The following is a 19,030-nucleotide window of genomic DNA, read 5'->3' on the forward strand; positions in this document are numbered from 1 at the left end:
AACTGGTGCCCAGCTGCAGGTGGTTGAGCATAATTACCTTACAAGCGCTATGTGTCCTGTGGTACATCACTGCCCACTGGGCAACACCTAGCCAGTATCCATGTGGTACCAGGCGGCCATTGCCAAAGCCTCTTAGCCAAAAGTATCTCTAATGGAACCGGACCCCATGTCACTTGCTTGTTCGACTGCGTTTCTCTGGGAGCCGTAACCATGGCAACCGTTTCAGTGTGTCCTGTAAGGACACAGAGCGTGCAAAGTGCTTTTCGAAGAGTGTGGTGCACTCTGGTGATGCAGTTCTGGTGCTCCTTACTCCAAAACGAGGTGCCTGGCTTCTTTTTGTGTGCTTGTATAAAAAACCCTTCAGTTGTGGTGTATAAAAAACAAGTAACAAGACAACATTTTGTCAGCGTACACATTTGTCTATACGCCCTAGTAATACAGACCTGGCTTGTTAAAATAATATTAGAATTTTGTCAGACTCAGTATGGCACACATATTGACATCTAGTGTCTACCAAGCCAACAATATCAAACTAGTAGCAATCTGACCGGGACAAACAACAACAGTCGAATAGCATCTTTTTCTAAACCTTTTTACCACAGTGTTGGTGTGCTTGCGTTGTACAGTACCAGAGGTATTAACCATGGCCATATAAAAGACCATTTAGACCTGTGGCCGATTCTAAAAATCCTTCCAAATCCTGACCCAAGTTTTCTGAAAAACTTCAAATATTTATTCAAAAATTTCAACAAATGTATGTTGCCATATACTGTACATATATTAGCAACAAGAACCCCAAAAGGGGTTCCCGTCCTGAAGGGTATAGTTACAAATAGGGGTTCCCGCCCAAAAAGTTATGATACCTGCAATACAATGCTCTGAGGAAGGCTCATAGCCGAAACGCGTAAAAAAGTGAGTACTTTGTCCTCCATTTATTCGATTGAATTTTGGATGTGCTACCTTTTTGTGATTTTTTAAATTCCTTCTTTTGATGTGTATACTGGACTTTGGGTCTAGCACTCCACTGAGAAAACCCATTGTTGATGCGCAACCTCTTTTTCCTATTTAGTTATGATACCTGTTTTGACATTATTGATACAGTGTTCCTTTACTCATCCACAGGCTCTGATGTGTAACTAACTGGGAAGCGTACGTTTAGAGGCTGCCTGGCTTGGTTTACAAATGAAAGGGGGTCAAGGGGGAGGGGGAGGCCAGGTATGTAATGAACTACCAAAGACGCTATCTCAGATACTTCCGTGAATTAGTCCCATGAGACCTTCAGAGCACACGTTGTGTCGTCTCAGCTGCACTTCCCTGTAGACGTATACTCTGTGGATTAATCATACACACTGCACTATCATTAGACTAACACTGCACCTACGTACACCTTGCCCACAGCATCTCATCCTATAATTCATACGCTAACCCTTCTCTGATGTTTTTCAGTTTCTGCTGCTGGAGTGCCAAGGACAATTTCCCATTGCATGCAAGTGGATAACAATTATCTTATCTCAACAACAACAGGCTAATAGGGTGGCTGAACCATCTGGCTTAACACACCTTACTTGGCAGTGCAGTATCCAGAATGCATTAGAAGCATTGTGCCAGGGGCTATGGACACTGTACTATAGAACTACTGTACTATAACTTCTATTAAAACCTCATTTGACAACTGAAGTATTCAATTATACAATTCAATTATGCGGTAAAGGTGCTCTATATTTTCTTCTAGAACCACTGTTTGGTCCTTTCAGCTGTTTCTATTACCCCTGAATGAATAAGCTAATGGCTGTGGCGATGTAATGATAACATCACGATGTGATGCGTTGTGAGCTTGTGGAGCAACTATTTTCACAGTTTTTGCATGACATAGTTGTGTGACAGTATCAAATATTGCTTAAATAGTTAGTCTATTCTTTGATATACGGTAAATATTATTATATTATTAAAAAAAATTAACACGCTTCTTGATTATTCGATTAATCGAAAAAGTTATTTATAAAATAATCACTAATAAAATAAAATAATAAGGAAAGTATCGGTGGACATGCTGTCTATAAGGTACATTAATTACTACTTTAGGATAGCTGACACTACTTCATCTGTAATAAATGGGTGTTCTACCTTATCATAGCACAGTATATGTAAATATGCAATTCTCCCATTTGAAATGATGAACTTCCACCAGAAAATAATACATGACTCACCCCACCAGTGCTGGGGTGAATCTTTCAGTAATCTCAGGAATTGGCAGTTTAGCACAATCGGTGGTGGCAGTCGCCAATCGATCATGTTGACAGGCACAGGACTCATGGGTTTGGAACTGGAGAGGGGCGCCAATTGTCCTTGTTGGCATTAATGCCACCTGGAATTAGCCCTGACAATGGCCAGACAAATTGTAAAGCGACACAGTCTGTCTGGGTAGTCAGCTACAAGGATGAGATGCTCAGAACACAGACACAACAGCTGATGCAACAACACTGACCAACACCGTGACCAAACCACAACCCCAGCACTACCCCATGCACACGCACGCAGACACGCACTCACACATACATGTGCGCACGTACTGTACGTGTACGCACGCATACACGCACTCACACATACAAGTGCACACGGCCACACGCACGTGCACGCACACGCACGCATACACGCACTCACACATTCATGTGCGCACGCACGTGTACGCACACATACATGCGCACGCACGTGCACGCATGCATACACGCACTCACACATACATGTGCGCACGCACGCACGCATACACACGCACGCGCTCTCTCTCTCTCTTTCTGTGCTGTGGGTAAACATCTCACTTTCACTTTTCCTTCTCTCTCTTTCTGTCTTTGTTCCCTAAGTCGCTCTGTATCTCCCTCAATCTCTAGTCAAATGTCAGCCAAGTGAATGCCAGTATTAATAATTCAGGACCAATTAAATAAAAGCACACATCATGCATGTTTAATGGCTGACTGCTGAGAAATTCAACTCTGCCCTTCCATCCACTACAGGTAGGCTTCAGTAGGCTACTCTGCTGGCAGAAATACTATGATATTAATGCTGCATTTTGTAGAGGTCATGACATGACATAGACAATTGAAACGTTCTAGCAGATTAAGTTGTATGACAAGTTGTCATTGACAACTAATGGTCCTGTGCCCTATTCAGAAGTTCAGTTTAAGAATCCAAAGTAACGGTAAATGTATAATATCTCCGTAAAAATGTAAGAAGCAACAGCCTGTGCTTTATGATAGCTGCCATACAAAGAGATTAATATAGCTCCTAGCAATGCAAGCTGGTTAGTTCTAATCCATTAGTACTTGAGTGGGCTGTGTGGATCTATATACTGTGGTGGTCTATTCAAATGATTCTTAACCATTCTGGCTCACCACCAGCCATTCCATTAGGTCCCATTTGATCCCGCTGAGAATGAGCCAGTTTGTGGCTAGAAGCTCAGTGTTTAGTGCTTTTGCAGTCCGTTAAAACTGGTTCCAAGAAGCTATTACATAAATCTAGGCCTGCTCTTAAAACTACATATTGTTGCTGTCGGGCAGAAACCAGCTATCTCCATCTTTTTTATTTATTAATCAGTGCTATTGAACACCCTTTACGGCTGTGTGTGGGTTTTACAAACATTGAACCGATGAAAAGTATCTAAAAAGTGCTTCTGACTAAACCTCCATTGACTAAAACTCCATTGGATTCTCAAACTGTCGGTATAACCACCTAACTCCAACTTTGGAGGTTTTTTCCATTATTGATTAGAATGACCATTAATCTACACAGTAATGGTCAAAAGGACACGTTCAAGTATCTGACAGTGTATAAAGTCACCATACCAACTTTGATGAGGCAGTATTGTTGTTCTAAAAAGATTTCCTGAAAAGTTTATATTTTGGACATAGCTGGTTTCTGCCTGACAGCAGAGATATACTTGTATATTATCGTCATTGTCAGGGAGAAACCTTGTATCTCCACATTTCATCTTTTTATGTTCTTTCATAAATAAATGCCCTACTTTATACTTCATGTCGGTGTCACACATAAGTAGCAAAAATAGCAATAACGTGTCATGATGCAATGGTTTGTAAACTCATTAAATCAGTGTAAATCAGCTATTTTCACTATTTTTCTTTACAGGTATGTCCTTTTTTTAGTTTAAAGTGGTTAAGTATGTCTGTAGCTTTTATAAATATTGAACCAATGAAAAGTATTAACAAGAGCTTGTGACTAAATAATAATAACTGAATAATTGGATCCAATGGAACAGAGGTTCTTTTTTTTTTCATTTCCTGAAAAGTAAGGGTTTTGGACATACGTACATGTGCAAGGCTTCCACCCGACAGTGACGATAGACAATACAGTATATACTCAGAGAAGGATTTATATATATATATATAAATATATCAGACTAGTGAGGGTGTAATGTTGATTCAAAACATGATTTACAACTTAAGCTATAGGGATACAAAAGGGGAATTTTCCCTGCTAAATGTCCTAGACCAAATATAGCCTAAAATATATATTATATTTTAACCTTTCAACTTGGAGCCCCTATTTTGGGCATTCAATTACAGTATGGGGCAAAATATTTAATTTTAATTTAATTGCAGTTCTTTTTTTATTTTTTATTAATTTGCTATGAATACAGATCAAGGTAGGGTAAGTGATGTTTTTTGTTAATTCTTTTTTTGTTAAAAAGGTTAAAGTACTATATTCTGATAGTAATCATTGTTACAGAGCGTTTGTTCTGTCACAGGGGTCTCTCCCAGCTCTTTAGTAAACAGAATATAGGACATTTTCAGGCAGGTGACAAAATTGAAGCCAATCAGGAGTGAAAATGCATTTTCTGTTTAATAAAGAGCTGGAGAGACATGGGAGACTCCTTTTACTGAACAAACACTCTATAGCAACGAGTACTCAGAATATAGAGCTATTTAACACTTATTTTAACCAAAGTAAATCACTTACCCTACCTTTAAGGTTTTGACTTGCCCACTGGTGTGCCTTGAGCACAAAATGTTTTAAACCCACCCATGTAAGTGACTGACAGGATGATTAACATCCAGGCATAGATCTGTCCTCTACGTTCCTTTTGTCTCTCTCTTCCTCCTGTCTGGATTCCGTCTCCATCTTCTCATCTCTTGCCTCTGTCTATCCTTATTTCCTAATTATCTGCATTAGCTTAATGACTAAGGGCCATTTAGGACTCAAGTGGTCTGTGCGTGTGTGTGTGAGTGTGAGTGTGAGTCACTTACTAATTCACCAACGTTATTCATTATTTTGGAAAACATGGACTGATGAAAACAAAAACTTAAAAGGCAGAGTTTTCAATCAGCCTCACGAGTGGATGCTCTACACAAGTGGTTCACCAGTATGCTGAGGTACACTGGTGTCCAAAGTGTGCCATGGGACTTTGTGACCACCACACATTATTATTGCGATGTACAAAAATATATGTATTTATTGTTTAAATGCAAAAAAAGTATTCATTGTCAGTGCATCTCTTTTTCTTCTTAGCTTGGTCTCTCTCTCTACACTCGTGCGCACACACACACACACACACACACACACACACACACACACACACAAACACACACACACACACACACACACACACACACACACACACACACAGTCTCTCCCTCTTTTTATTTTTCAATTTGTGATCTGTCCGGTTCATATGGGTTTTGTAGCAATTTTGTCAACTTTTATTAGCCATTATTAGTAATACAAATACACAGGTAAGAGTGATAACATGTGTTATAGAGGCACTTCTGCATGGATAAGAGCAGGTGTTCTTTCACATTTTGGTGGAGGTTGGTCATTGGCCACACAAACCACTGCTCTACACGGTTTACTGCTCCCTGATCTCAGGCCTCTGCTACCACCTGCAGTTCACATGGTGCTACTACAACTATACTAACAACAGATGGAAGTGGATTCTTTTTCTTTTTTTTCAATTGCTCCACTCTCTTGCTCTAATGGCTGTTCATTTAGATTGTTAATTGCTCTCATAAAATAAATAAATATATGGCAAGGCCATCCAAAGAGTCTGAGAATCTGAGAATTGCAGAAGATAGGTACTGCAGGCTGTCAATATCTTTTTCATGGAACATTATATGTATAGAGCATGTTAGTTGGAAAACAAACACCCCACAATATCCATTCGCAATTTGTAGCACATACTATTTGTTTTTTTACATTACATCAGAAGCCAAACACAGTACTATGCATGTTTTATGGCAACTGATCTGACAATTATTCCAATCAATCAATTGAATTTGAATGACTTAAATTATTTAGAAGCATTAAACTAAAAACGACAACACAGTGAGCTAGAACACAGCACAGTATAGCATGATGCAGAGCTGATTCAAATCGAGGAACATGCCAGAGGAACAGGTAGAACAGATAGTTATTTCACGAGTTTGTTTCTACTGTGGATTAGCTCAGCACATTGCATTGGTTGGGATAGTTTCTTACAAGTGTCTATGGAGCATTACACGCATGATGCATGCAATCAGCCTACAGTTCTAGGAGATGTATCAGGATAAATGCACATAGAGTGATTTACACACCTCAGCTGTGACACATCCCCACCGTATCAAACAACTAGCACAGGTCCTTGGCTAATTCACTCACTCACAATAAATTATTATTAGGATAACCAACTAAAAGCAGCAAATAATGAGGAAAAAAAGAGTTGAAGAAAACTGACATTCTTAAAAAATATATAATAATAGCAATCAGGCAGATGCGATGGAGGCACGCATGCGGTCACAGTTGGAGGCGGGGTTACCTGATAGTAGGTGACGGTGTGGCTTTGTGGGTAGAGAGTGGAAAAAGGTGGGACTTCACCGAGCCCATCCCCTTCTGGGTGAGACCACACCTCTTCACCATACAGACCGTCAGGAGATTCTACCTATGGTGTATAGAGAAAGCTCAGCATGGCAGCATGTGGCCCACGAGCATTCAAATCACTGGATGTGTTTTCGTGAAAAATAACAGATTTATATTTCAGTGTGGTAACATTTGTTGTAAGGACCAGTCTATGACAAAGTCTTTGAAAGATGCTGGGTTTTACTTGAACCATTGCAGAAATGCATGCACAGTGCACACATTTCAGGCTTTCAAAGACCACACCAAAGTGCCACCATTGTGCATTTCAGTGCCACATTGTGTGTGTGTGTGTGTGTGTGTGTGTGTGTGTGTGTGTGTGTGTGTGTGTGTGTGTGTGTGTGTGTCTGTGTGTGTGTGTGTGTGTGTGTGTCCAGTGACAAAGGAACAGGTTCACAGGGAGAACAGGATGGCAGCTCCATCTGCCATAGAGGAGCTGCCCAAAGGCATGCAGTCATGCACACACACACACACACACACACACACACACACACACACAGTATATGGGAAAGAGATCCCAAAATAACTTGGACACCCAAACACACCGGTGGCACCATGGATGCAAGTACACGCACACACGCACGCACGCACGCACGCACGCACACACACACACACACGCGCAAACGCACACGCACACGCACACACGCACACGCACACGCACACGCACACACAGTGGTGGAGTTGATATTTTATGACAGCCTGATTGAAAGCTGTGAAGAGTGACAGACAAGTGAAGCCATGCTGCTAGATGGTCTGGTCTACATCGTTGCTGTCGGGCAGAAACCTTGTATCTCCACGTTTCAACTTTTAATGTTTATTTTTTTATGAATGCCCTACTTCATCATATAAGAGTGTCACACAAAAGTAGAGAAAATAGTGGCTAAAATGTTTTGAAAATAATAATTAAAAAAGGAAGGGGCCATACGGTTTCCACTCGACAGCAATGATATGTTACTACAGACAAATTAACCACATGAACCCTAGAGTCCCTATTCTGGAGGCGAACATCCGGCGAAAACAGACTATTTACGAGCTTGTAGATCGGCTAATTTTTAGCGAAGACATTTGGTGTAGAGGGAAAAAAGGAGTTTAAGTGGTTAACACCAGCAGTCAAAAATCAGATAGGGTGTGATGGAGATGGTTTGGTGTCCACTAGACCTGCAGTCCAACTAATTATGGCTTCATCATCCCTCACTAAAGTACAGCTTACTGCTGCAAAAACAACATACTGTAGCTAATGGATGGATGGATGACCAGATAGACGGAGTGAATATATTAGCTTCTATAGTTTTATAGTTTATATTTACTCAAAATAATACTAATCAATCAAATAAATCGCTACCTAATTGAAACAGCATCATAACTTTCAGACAATAAAATATTTTTTTCATGACTGTGTAGAACTGTTTTACATTTTCCCATGATTATCTTTTTACGTCTTTAAACTTTAATATTAAACACTATTATATTTCAATGTTCGAAGTCAAGCTTCTGCCTACTGTCTGGAACACTTTTTTTTTTACATCAGCGAGCACTGGTGTTTTAAATAGCACAAATATTAAAGATGTATTCTTGCAAAAGTGTGGAGGAGATTGTAGTAAGTTGCAGACGCTGTCCTGCCACAAGGTGGGGCTAGATACCAACCACAGCTATTCAGTGTTGTAAATGCTTCTAGGCTCTCCACTAACCCATTCCACTCCACTCTACTGTGGAACTCTTTAAGTACCTATACATAGAGACCAGATGAGAAACAAATAAAGATTTATAGGATTACACGTGTAAGTGAGGGTGTATCTAAAATAGAAAGAAAGAGATAAAGAGTGAAAGAAAAACAGAGACACCAAGTGAAAGAGAAAGACAAACAGACAGAATGCAATACAGGACTGTAATGGGGACTATTAGAAAAAAAAGAAAAAAGAAAAATGGGGCAAGCATTCAAGTGGGCAGCATGCAGAGTTCTACAAAAGTACTCCCATACCGAGAAAATCCCTCTGCAGGGTTGGCAGATTAAGGCCAATACATTTTTCCTTCTTTTAAAAACTTCTGGAGCTGCATCAAAACAGCCTCTTGTCATTATAAAGATCTTTGTATGCCAAGTGTCTCCTCTGCCAATTTCTCTGGAGAGTGTAGAGACTAAAAACCTAGTAGCATCATAAACTTGAATCAGCCTTTAGACAATATCACACGACAATAAATCAAATTATAATTCCAGAATGAATGAGCACAACCTGGTCATAGATAGGTAGACACTGGCAAGTCTGGTTAATACGTTGTGAACAATGCAGTGGCACCACATGTTAAGAAACTGAATTAAAGCGAAGTGAACAGAGCTGACAAAACAATAAATGCAACATGCAAGCGGTGTTAAGTTACCTCAGCAGGTGCAATGTCAATGTGAGCCATGTATCCATGTGTGTATCTCTACTTGTGACTAAGTCTCTCTGTGTGTGTGTGTGTGTGTGTGTGTGTGTGTGTGTGTGTGTGTGTGTGTGTGTGTGTGTGTGTGTGTGTGTGTGTGTGTGTGTGTGTGTGTGTGTGTGTGTGTCTTAACAGGTCACATTGCATATGCATGAGAAGGAAACAGAGAGCACAGACAGACAGATAACCACAGGTGGTTACCTTAGCAGGTGGGATGTGTGCGTGCGTCACATATCCGTGCACGTGTTGAATGTGAGACAGCTGCCGCTCTGCCACTTGTACGAGCTCCGCCCCGTGCAGGTCACCCAGGCGACCCAAGGAGCCGTCCCTCCCCAAAAAACGCCCCCTTTCCCTGTCCCTCTCCAGTGATCCGCCTCTTTCTCTCCGCAACGTTCCCCCTTCCCTCCCACAAGTCCCCCCGTCTCTGCTGGTGTCTCCTTTTGTCCACGATCCGCCCCTCCCCAGTGGCCCTCCGTCCCTCCCAAGTGTCCCTCCGTCTCTCCCCAGTGTCCCTCCGTCCCTCCCCTCCCTCCCGAGTGTCCCTCCGTCCCTCCCCTCCCTCCCGAGTGTCCCTCCGTCCCTCCCCAGTGTCCCTCCGTCTCTCCCCTCTCCTCTCTTCCATGACCCTCCCTCTCTCCTGTCCCTGCCTAGCGTCCCTCCGTCCCTCTGCTCTCTGGCGCCGCCAACTGGATGCTGTGGGCAGGGCTGGGGTTGGAGTTTTGGGGCACCTGGTGACGCACCGTCTTCTTCTTGGTAGCGATACTTCTGTAGTGTGGGAATGGAGAGGGTGGAAGCAGCACAGAGGGCGGGCGAGAAAGAGAAAGAGCGAGAGCGAGAGCGAGAGCGAGAGCGAGAGCGAGACAGAGACAGAGACAGAGACAGAGAGACAGAGAGACAGAGAGCCGGACAGACAGACAGAGACAAAGACAGAGAGAAACAGACAAAGACAGAGAGAGAGAGACAGAGATAATGGAAGAAAGATTACCAAGGGAGGAAGCAAGAGTTGAGGAGGAAGGAGGAAGAAGATGTGAAAAGAGACAAAGGAGAGAGATGTTAGTTTAGAAAAAGTGCAGTAGTGAAGCTTCTAGTTAGCTAGAACAGAGAGTATTAGCCACCCAGCAAGACGCAAACATACACCAAGCGACACACAGAGGAGTTTTTGTGTGTGTGTGTGTGTGTGTGTGTGTGTGTGTGTGTGTGTGTGTGTGTGTGTGCGACAAGTAAAGTAAATATGGATTATGTTTCAACCAGAGATTGCGTTAGGCCGGTAATTGCTGGTTTTGTAAGTTTTGTTTTACAAAAAGACGCCAATTTATTATTATCAGTGCAAATCAGGCACATTTTAAATCCTCTGCTCCACAACCGCAAGTGCACTCTCTCTCTCTCTCTTTCACTCGCACACGCACACACACGCACACACACACACACACACACACACACTTTCAAACCAGAGGCCAATACACAAGCAAGATGGAGGAGAGATTGGCACATAGTAGTTCCTTGTGGAACGTTATGAAAAATGTAAAGGTACAAGTTGTCCTACCACAAATCAACAATGCACATGCATTTGAAGCTGAAAATCCAACAGAGATGGCTAAAGAAACAACAACAGCTGTCTATTACTAGCGTCACTGTGTGACTGTGAGGTGAAACCACAACATTAGTCACAAAGATGGATACGTATACCGTAATTTTCGCACTATAAGCCGCACCTGACTATAAGCCGCAGCAGCTAAATTGAATGTTTGGAACATATATAAGCCGCACTGGACTATAAGCCGCGGGTGTAAAATCCATAGATTTAGGAGGTCCCCTAGTGGCCGTTAGCTGTAAAAATCCATAGATAAGCCGCACCGTTATATAAGCCGCAGGGTCGAAAAATGGGAAAAAAGTCGCGGCTTATAGTCCGAAATTTACGGTACATGGAATACACAGTCCCATCCCATCAAGTTAACACTTGAATTGAAAAGCTCTATGAGGAGACTGTACAAAATCTCCAGAAAAGTTGCCCAAAGCTGTCTCTAACCACAGACTCATGGATCACCCACCACTAAATAGCCTATTACGGTATGTGACTATAACCTGTGAGTAGCCTATTTGATTTCTTGCCGGCCATGCAGGTAAGCCAATCAATGTGATTACATAATTACATTACGCTACATTTATGCACCTGCTTGTCGTTAATGCATTAAAAAGGGTCCAGTAAACATGTGTCCGGCAGTTTAAAATCCTAGCGTGAGCTCTGGTTTAAACGTGTTTGTTGCACTGTTTTTCTCTCTCTCCTTCCCTCTCTTTATACGCATCACAGGGCAGGTCAGGTGTACACTCAGCATGTCACTAATTGTTTCACGGAGTATATACTGTGAGAACCACGCACACGCACGCACACACACACACACACACACACACACACACACACACACACACACACACGGCCATTCACAGAATAGTCGAATATTCAAATATTCAAATATCAAAGCCACTATTCCACGTTGTACACCAACGTCAAATATTCTGATATTATTTTTAATATATTTTTTTGTTATGATTTTTTTTAGCAGGGGCTTCTCTACAGCAGACAAGCAGCTGTGAGCTCCGGTGTTGGTAGTTCTCCTAATCCATTCATGGTTGATTGTCAAATCATTTCATACAGTATGTGATGTTGTGCCGTCACTCAAATGTAGGTGGGGCGCTGAAACAGCAGTACGCATGCCAGAAAGTGTTTTTGTTTAAGCAGAAAAAACATGGCTCTCGGCTCAATGGTGACAACTACAGTGTATAAATAATTTACTTACTATTGGTGAGTTCATTAATGTAGTTTGTTTTACAAGCGACTCGCGAGTTTCACTACTCGCGATGGAGTGAAGTTGATCTTGTATTCATAGCCTGCTGTTAGAGCAGATTTACAAGCTCACAACGTGCCGTGAGCCGCTGTGGCCGCAAAGGTCTGAAGTGGTTAATGTATGTTTTGTAATAATAATCAAGATCTACAAAAGTCACTAGTAACTTAACTTTAAAAAAAATTGTAGTGGAGTAAAAAGTACAATATTTGAGATGTAGTGGAGTAGAAGTAAAATTATTTATAATTGGAAATACTCCAGTAAAGTAAGAAATACCTCAGAATTGTACTTAAGTACAGTACTTGAGTAAATGTACTTAGTTACTTTCACTGATACGGCATCTTAGCCTTGTAACGACCGGACCGAAGGATGGACATATAGCTGTGGTGTGTTGTTGTTGACATAGGAAATGATTGTTCAAGCGTATCCTATCTGACTTATTCCAAGTTAAATGAACTGAATTAATAAGTTCGCCACGTTTCTTTTCAAACTGAGCAGAACAGCAGCAGCAACACAGAGTAGCAGCAACGCTTGTTATGCTATGCTCCTTAGTAGAACGGTGTTGTACCGAAAATAGCAGATCTACAAGCTCACAACGCGTCCATCCGTGAGGCAATGTGCAGTTGTCGATCTGCCATTCCGGGGTTAGACCGATCAGAACGCACTCTCCCTTTCACAGCCCGTCTATTAGTTAACCCTTTACTCACTGATGGTTTTCAAGGCTGCAACACGGCATTTTAATGATAATAGGCTCGTTTGTATTGGATGAAAAAAATATGATGTTTCACCGGCGAATAATCGAATATTCGACTACTTTAAGGTCGAATAAGTCGAATGCTAAAAATCACTATTCGTGAATGCCCTAACACACACACACACACACACACACACACACACACACACACACACACACACACACACACACACACACACACACACACACACACACACACACACACACACACACACACACACACACACACACAGCTATAAACAGAGAAAAGGGGAACAAAAGATAAGGAGGGGGGGTGTATAGAGATAAGGAGTGATTCTTGTCTCAGCAGAACAAGGACCAATCTTCCCTTTGGGAGTTTGTCTCTCTCTCTCATCACAATGACACCAATCTGCCAGTCTCAGGATGAAAGTCTGGTCTCAGCTGAAACAGTCGTACTGGCATTCATACAGACAGCTACTGCTGTAAACTGACACACTACTAGTGAGTGTTAAGCACTATAAAAGGACCCCCGATGCAATCTATAACACGCACGCCACGCATTTGCGTGCACACACACACAAACATTTTGATGGCACCCGACACTATTGTTGGCTTTATTAATGTAACGCCCAAAACATACCCATGACTAATTCAGTGCCCTTAGTGCCGGGCGCAGAGCGCCCACATTCCCTCTCTAAATAGGACCATTGCACTGGACACACCCCCACGGTGCAAGTTAAGACCATGTCCATGTGCCATGGCGCTAAGGTCCACTGTGTACCACACCTGTAATTTCCCTCCACAACCTCATTGTCCTTACTCAGGTCTGCTATTGCATCCCTTTCTGCTTTGGACAAACTGTTGTACTCTTTGTATTAGGTTTTCTATTTTTAATAGACCTTTCTCATCATTTCCCACCAAACCAGCCAAGTAAAACATTTAGGTTTGCAGGTGGAATAAAAGTAGAACTTTTCTTAGGGTGGAATATAAGTAGAACCGGTGGGAGTTAGGGGTGGTGAGGGTGGTTGGTGTAGAGCAGGGCTACTCAACTTAAGATGGCTCAGGGGCCACTCAGCAAAATACCAAAAGTCCAAGAGGCCGCAAGCTAAAAATGACGGTCCTATTTTGGATTTTTCGATTTTGTAACACACACTACGCATTGTTATTGTTATAAGAAAATGTACATTTTGACATCATATTCTTTTCACTGTACCTGTTTATTTTGTGTGTATGTCCAGTGGCATCAGTTCAGCAAAAGCTAAGGTATGGCAAGGTTTGAAAATAAGGGACACCTACCCTGGGCGTGTGGCAAAGCCGCGCGGCCGAAAGTGGATTACACTTTCTACCATGCTCTTCTTGTTTTGAAAAAAACTTAATCGCAAATCTTTCACTCCATTTCTTATTTGTATATTCCTCAAAAGGTGGGTTATCATTCATTCATAGCATCATGCTAGCTGGATTTCTCTCGCTGTTTTCGAATCAAACTGTAGTTGGGTAAAGAGGATACTAAAGCCAAAACAGTTTAAGAACCACTGTACTGGAGAATTATGATGATTATGTGTACTGGAAGAAATCACTTCCCTATTGTGCCGGACGGCAATTACAGGTGTGGTACTATAGCTGCAACCAATGCACTTACTGCAGTCCCACTGTACAGTACATGCACAAAGAGATTCAGCCATCCACACATGATGGGTCAGGACATATCCGTACTGGTGCCATTACACGCAGCACCGTTCATGTTGTTTATCTTATCCGTTGTCCTTGTGGCCTGACTTACGAGGGAAAACCTCTTGAGAGTTACACAACAGGATTATGCACAGGAGTAACATCAGAACCCTTTTACTCAATTGTTAAGGGCTGACATGTTATGCAATGACGACAATGGGAGTACCTCATAATCTGATATGACTATGTACAGAGTCAGACTATTGAATGATGTTACACATGCCCCCTCATTTGTGTTTAATGTTTTATTTTATGCCTTTTTGGGTTGTTTATGTCCGGTGGTTTTGTCTTTATGTTTGCTATATAATATATATTATTCTGATTATTCTGATTATACAAACAATATGAAATGTTTGTATGTATATTAAGCACTGTCTTTAGTATATTACAAGCAGAAAAGCAGCTTGTTACCAGCTTGCAAAGCATTGCCGGTGTTGCATTTGCAGTATGTCGATCAGCAAGTTCAGATTTCATTACACAACAAAAACCATTGACTAACAACGCAGATTAGCGCTGATGTCCAGTCCATATATGGGCATATCATATTCCAAGTTGCGCTGTTGGGCATAGTAGAATAAATGAAATGCCAATGTGCTATTATAGCCACTCAATTGGCTTACAACTATGTCAGTGTGATGTCAATGGCTTATTGCCCATTGACACAAATACATGTGGCATTGGCTGAAAACATGTTGACTTTCTTGGCAAAAATATACATTTCTTTTCTATATGATAACATAACTACATGTCTGACATTTGTAACAAACCAAACCGTGTGAAGATCGGTTGAGAACAGCAGTGGCCAATAAGGTACTGTCTACCTGTCATGTGAGTCATTTGTTTAAACTTTTATTTTTTTCTCAAGTCCCTTTGCCTTCTTGAGCTCTATTGGTTAAAAAGTACATTATGCAAACAGTTGCGTCATCTCCATTCACTCCATCAGTCCAATTATTTTACAGCAACAGCAGATTATGTAAACAAAAAATATTCATATAATATTCAATCATTTATTTCCAAAACCAACTTACCGTTGATTTGAAATTTGTTTTAGTGTACTCAGAGATAACAAGAACAAGAATGCAGCAATAAATCTTGCCATTGGGCAACTAATACTTACAAACATGATTGTATAGTTCCAACATTTAACATTGAATCCTCGCAATGGGTGTTGATGAAGCACACGCGATATATGAACCATGTGACCTTTAGTGTTTATGAACCCTCATTGACCCCGCGTTCTGGCTCTGACTAAGGCTGACTGTGTGCGTGCGTGCGTGCGTGCGTGCGTGCGTGCGTGCGTGCGTGCGTGCGTGCGTGCGTGCGTGCGTGCGTGCGTGCGTGCGTGCGTGCGTGCGTGCGTGCGTGCGTGCGTGCGTGCGTGCGTGCGTGCGAGAGTATGTGTGTGTGTGTGTGTGTGTGTGTGTGTGTGTGTGAGTGTGACAGAGGGGGACAGACAGAGAGAGATCACAGTAGCTAGCTAGTAGCTACATTAGATTCGCCAGTCTTAATTAAACTACTTTCTTTTAGTTTTTTTTAAGTCCAGGACCCAAGTGAGACGTTTAGTCTCTGGAGTCCAGCAGCCTCATTAACACATGGGATGGCTGCTACTGTATTCATCTTGGCATTTAGGGGCCCTGCTAGCTGTAACTGGTTGTAGCTGTGCCAAACGGAACCACTGACAGAGATCCAAGGCGGCAGGGTATGGCTCACTAGGAGCCCTACACAGTAAAACCCTCAGTGGTAATTGAACTATGGGAGAACAGTATAAAAATTGCCCCCTAAAAGGTTCCATTTGGCAGTTGTATTCTGTAAATGATTTAATAAACTACACAGTTTATTCATTTTGCTGTCAAAAAAAATCTGTCAGGCAAACTGACTTTATTTTGAATATAAATAAGGCCCCACGTACTGTGTAGATGAATCCTTCAGTATACAGTACCTGCAGAACTTTTACCAAATTGGCAAGATGGCATCTTGGATTTTTTTCTTCTAGACACAATCATTTTTAGTTTTCTCTGCTGTGCAACTTGATTCATGCCCCAGGGACTATGCAGAGTACAAGAACTCCTTGCTTAGTTGACCATCTAGTATGTGAACTAATGTACATCGCAACTTCCAGCTTGGAAGAATTGCAAAAGTTAATCTTATGGTTTCAGTTTGTAAATCTCAAATCAGGATACCTTGCACCAGTCGATCCCTCCTACGATTCTGCTGTAAGGTGGTTCAATCAATTTATCTATCACTATGTCTGTATCTAGACTAGTTTTGATATCTACCCTGCTAATGCACATTAATACAAAGCCATTCTCTATCAATGGGATTTTAGCAGCATCCACTTCCAGCTGATATAATGTATATCATTTCTGCTCAAGCAGTAACATTGGCAAAAGTGTGCTCCTTGGAGCACAGATGAACGCACACGCCACAGGCTCACAGGGCTCACAGGACTATCATAGATGTATTTCATCGATGATGACATTTGCATATCTATGAAAGTAAAAGTCTGACTTGTTAAAATACATCTATGATAGTCTTGATCCATGGCTAAAGATCCATCCATGGACGCATCGATGGTGAGTAACTTAAGTTGAAGCTTGTATTTGCAGAACAGTGTATCAATTCATATTCCGGGAATCCCGGCCAAATCGATATAACTTTGCGCTTGCCTGGCTGTACATCCTGTCAGCATATTAAATCAAGTTGCAACAGATGTGGACACAGACTTCAGCATAAACATTTGTAGTTCATTTGCGCACAATGTGGTTAAATGTGCAGGTTTCTCAGCAGTTCAATAAGCCTTGTTAATTAGCCCACTTGTCTTATGGAAGCAGCAGGCATTTTAAATTAAAATATATCTACACTGGTTGTAGCTGCTATGGTAGAGCTTTCCGAACGTAGTGCTATGTGCGCAGTGAATTGCATGCTGTACAATCTCCGTCCGAATCACCTGTTGCCTACAATAGACCATATTCACACGGCGGCCATGTTTCTATGAAGTCAATGAAAGTAGCCACCCCGGGTGGCGGCACTTTCAATGTTAAATTCCAATATGGCCGCCGTGTGAATATGGTCTATGAGGAGCGATGATTATGGAGTGGGAGGTAACTAACGTTAGCTGCATAAAGTTTAGAATCCGACCCACTTCATTTGGGACAAAAATAAAGCGTTCAGTGGTTTTGAGTCACTGAAACAATGACTGATACTAGACAGACACAAAGAAGAACAAGGACTTGAGCTGAGCTGCTGTTGTGGTTGTAAATAGCCAGAGTGACACTGTCAATCTCAGACACATGACTAAATATTTTGAGGAAAAATAAATAATTTAAATTAAAAAATGTAATAAAAAATATGTATTACAAAATTTCGCTCCCGGCGCCATGGTTACAACTTCAACCTAGGGGAAACACTGGTATGCATTAATTACTAAATCATCATCCAATCACTCATATGGCATAGCTACTGTAAGTGACAATGATGCCTAAAAACTGTCAGCGCTCTGACATAAGGAAGTGGTTGGAGACTGCGTTCTTACGCACCTTTTGGAGTTCAAGTTAAATAGGCCGGTTCAAGATAAATAGGCCAAAATGTGAAGTGGCCTATTAGAGCGCCACCTTGGCAGAATTGAAAAATTATTCCGTGGCCTACTGGGAGTGTGCGTGCAAAGTTTAATGCTGATCGATGGAGATTTGCTGCTCACAGACAGACAGACTCACAAAGCCACAACATAATCCCCGCCCCAGAGAATACGTTCACTAAAGAGTAGGTAGCTTTTGAATGAGAAAATACTAGAAATACCACATCAACAGCACATACTATAAAAAAGACAGCAGTATATAAATATATACAACAAATATATAAAAGAACCTACCCCCCACCCCACCTCACTCACACATACAACAATACATGAGGCGGCTGTCAAGCGCCAAGTTAAAATATTCAGGCAGGTAAATTAATTGCTAAAAATATAGAGGCTATTACGCCAATGCTCTCTGAGCCTGGATGTGTATTGATAACTGCTTGTCATAGGGCTGATTAGAGCCTCTATGATGCTGTTCTCGGACACATCAAGCAATCAACTGTCTTAAAAGTGCATCACATGTAGGCACACCAGTGGACAAAAAAAAAATTACTGGCACTATGCCATCTGGGAATGTGGAGCAACAACCTCATGGCATCATTATAAGCCACTCTGAGCATCTGCATACTCCTCACCCTGTACGAATACCAGAGATAAGCCGTATACAGAGGTGTGACATATAATAGGCTCTGAACAGTGAACACTTAACATCAACAGAACACATAGAACATTTCCGGAGCAGCATATTAGCCTTGGCATATATTTTACGACATTGTCTGTAGACATCTCTCTGTCGTCCATCCAATCATCTGTGAGGACATGACCAAGGTATTTTATTTCCTTGCATATTATGAG

General features: G+C 41.7%; 1 protein-coding gene across 2 annotated transcripts in view; it reads right to left on the reverse strand.

Annotated features, from left to right (window-relative positions):
* The window catches only part of LOC308087474 (disks large homolog 4-like), a 155,051-nt gene that overhangs the window by 96,961 nt on the left and 39,060 nt on the right, over positions 1-19,030 (reverse strand). Inside the window, exon 5 of one of the 2 annotated variants that reach the window (XM_080431360.1) lies at positions 6,800-6,922. The exons of the other annotated variant lie outside the window; for it this stretch is intronic. Within the exon in view, the coding sequence (XP_080287486.1) occupies positions 6,800-6,922 (123 nt within the window). The remainder of the gene's footprint in view (positions 1-6,799; positions 6,923-19,030) is intronic. 2 annotated transcript variants of the gene reach the window in all.

Source organism: Gymnoscopelus braueri, assembly GCF_963280865.1.
Source record: "Gymnoscopelus braueri genome assembly, chromosome: 6".
In the NCBI taxonomy this organism is placed as follows: Eukaryota; Metazoa; Chordata; class Actinopteri; order Myctophiformes; family Myctophidae; genus Gymnoscopelus; species Gymnoscopelus braueri.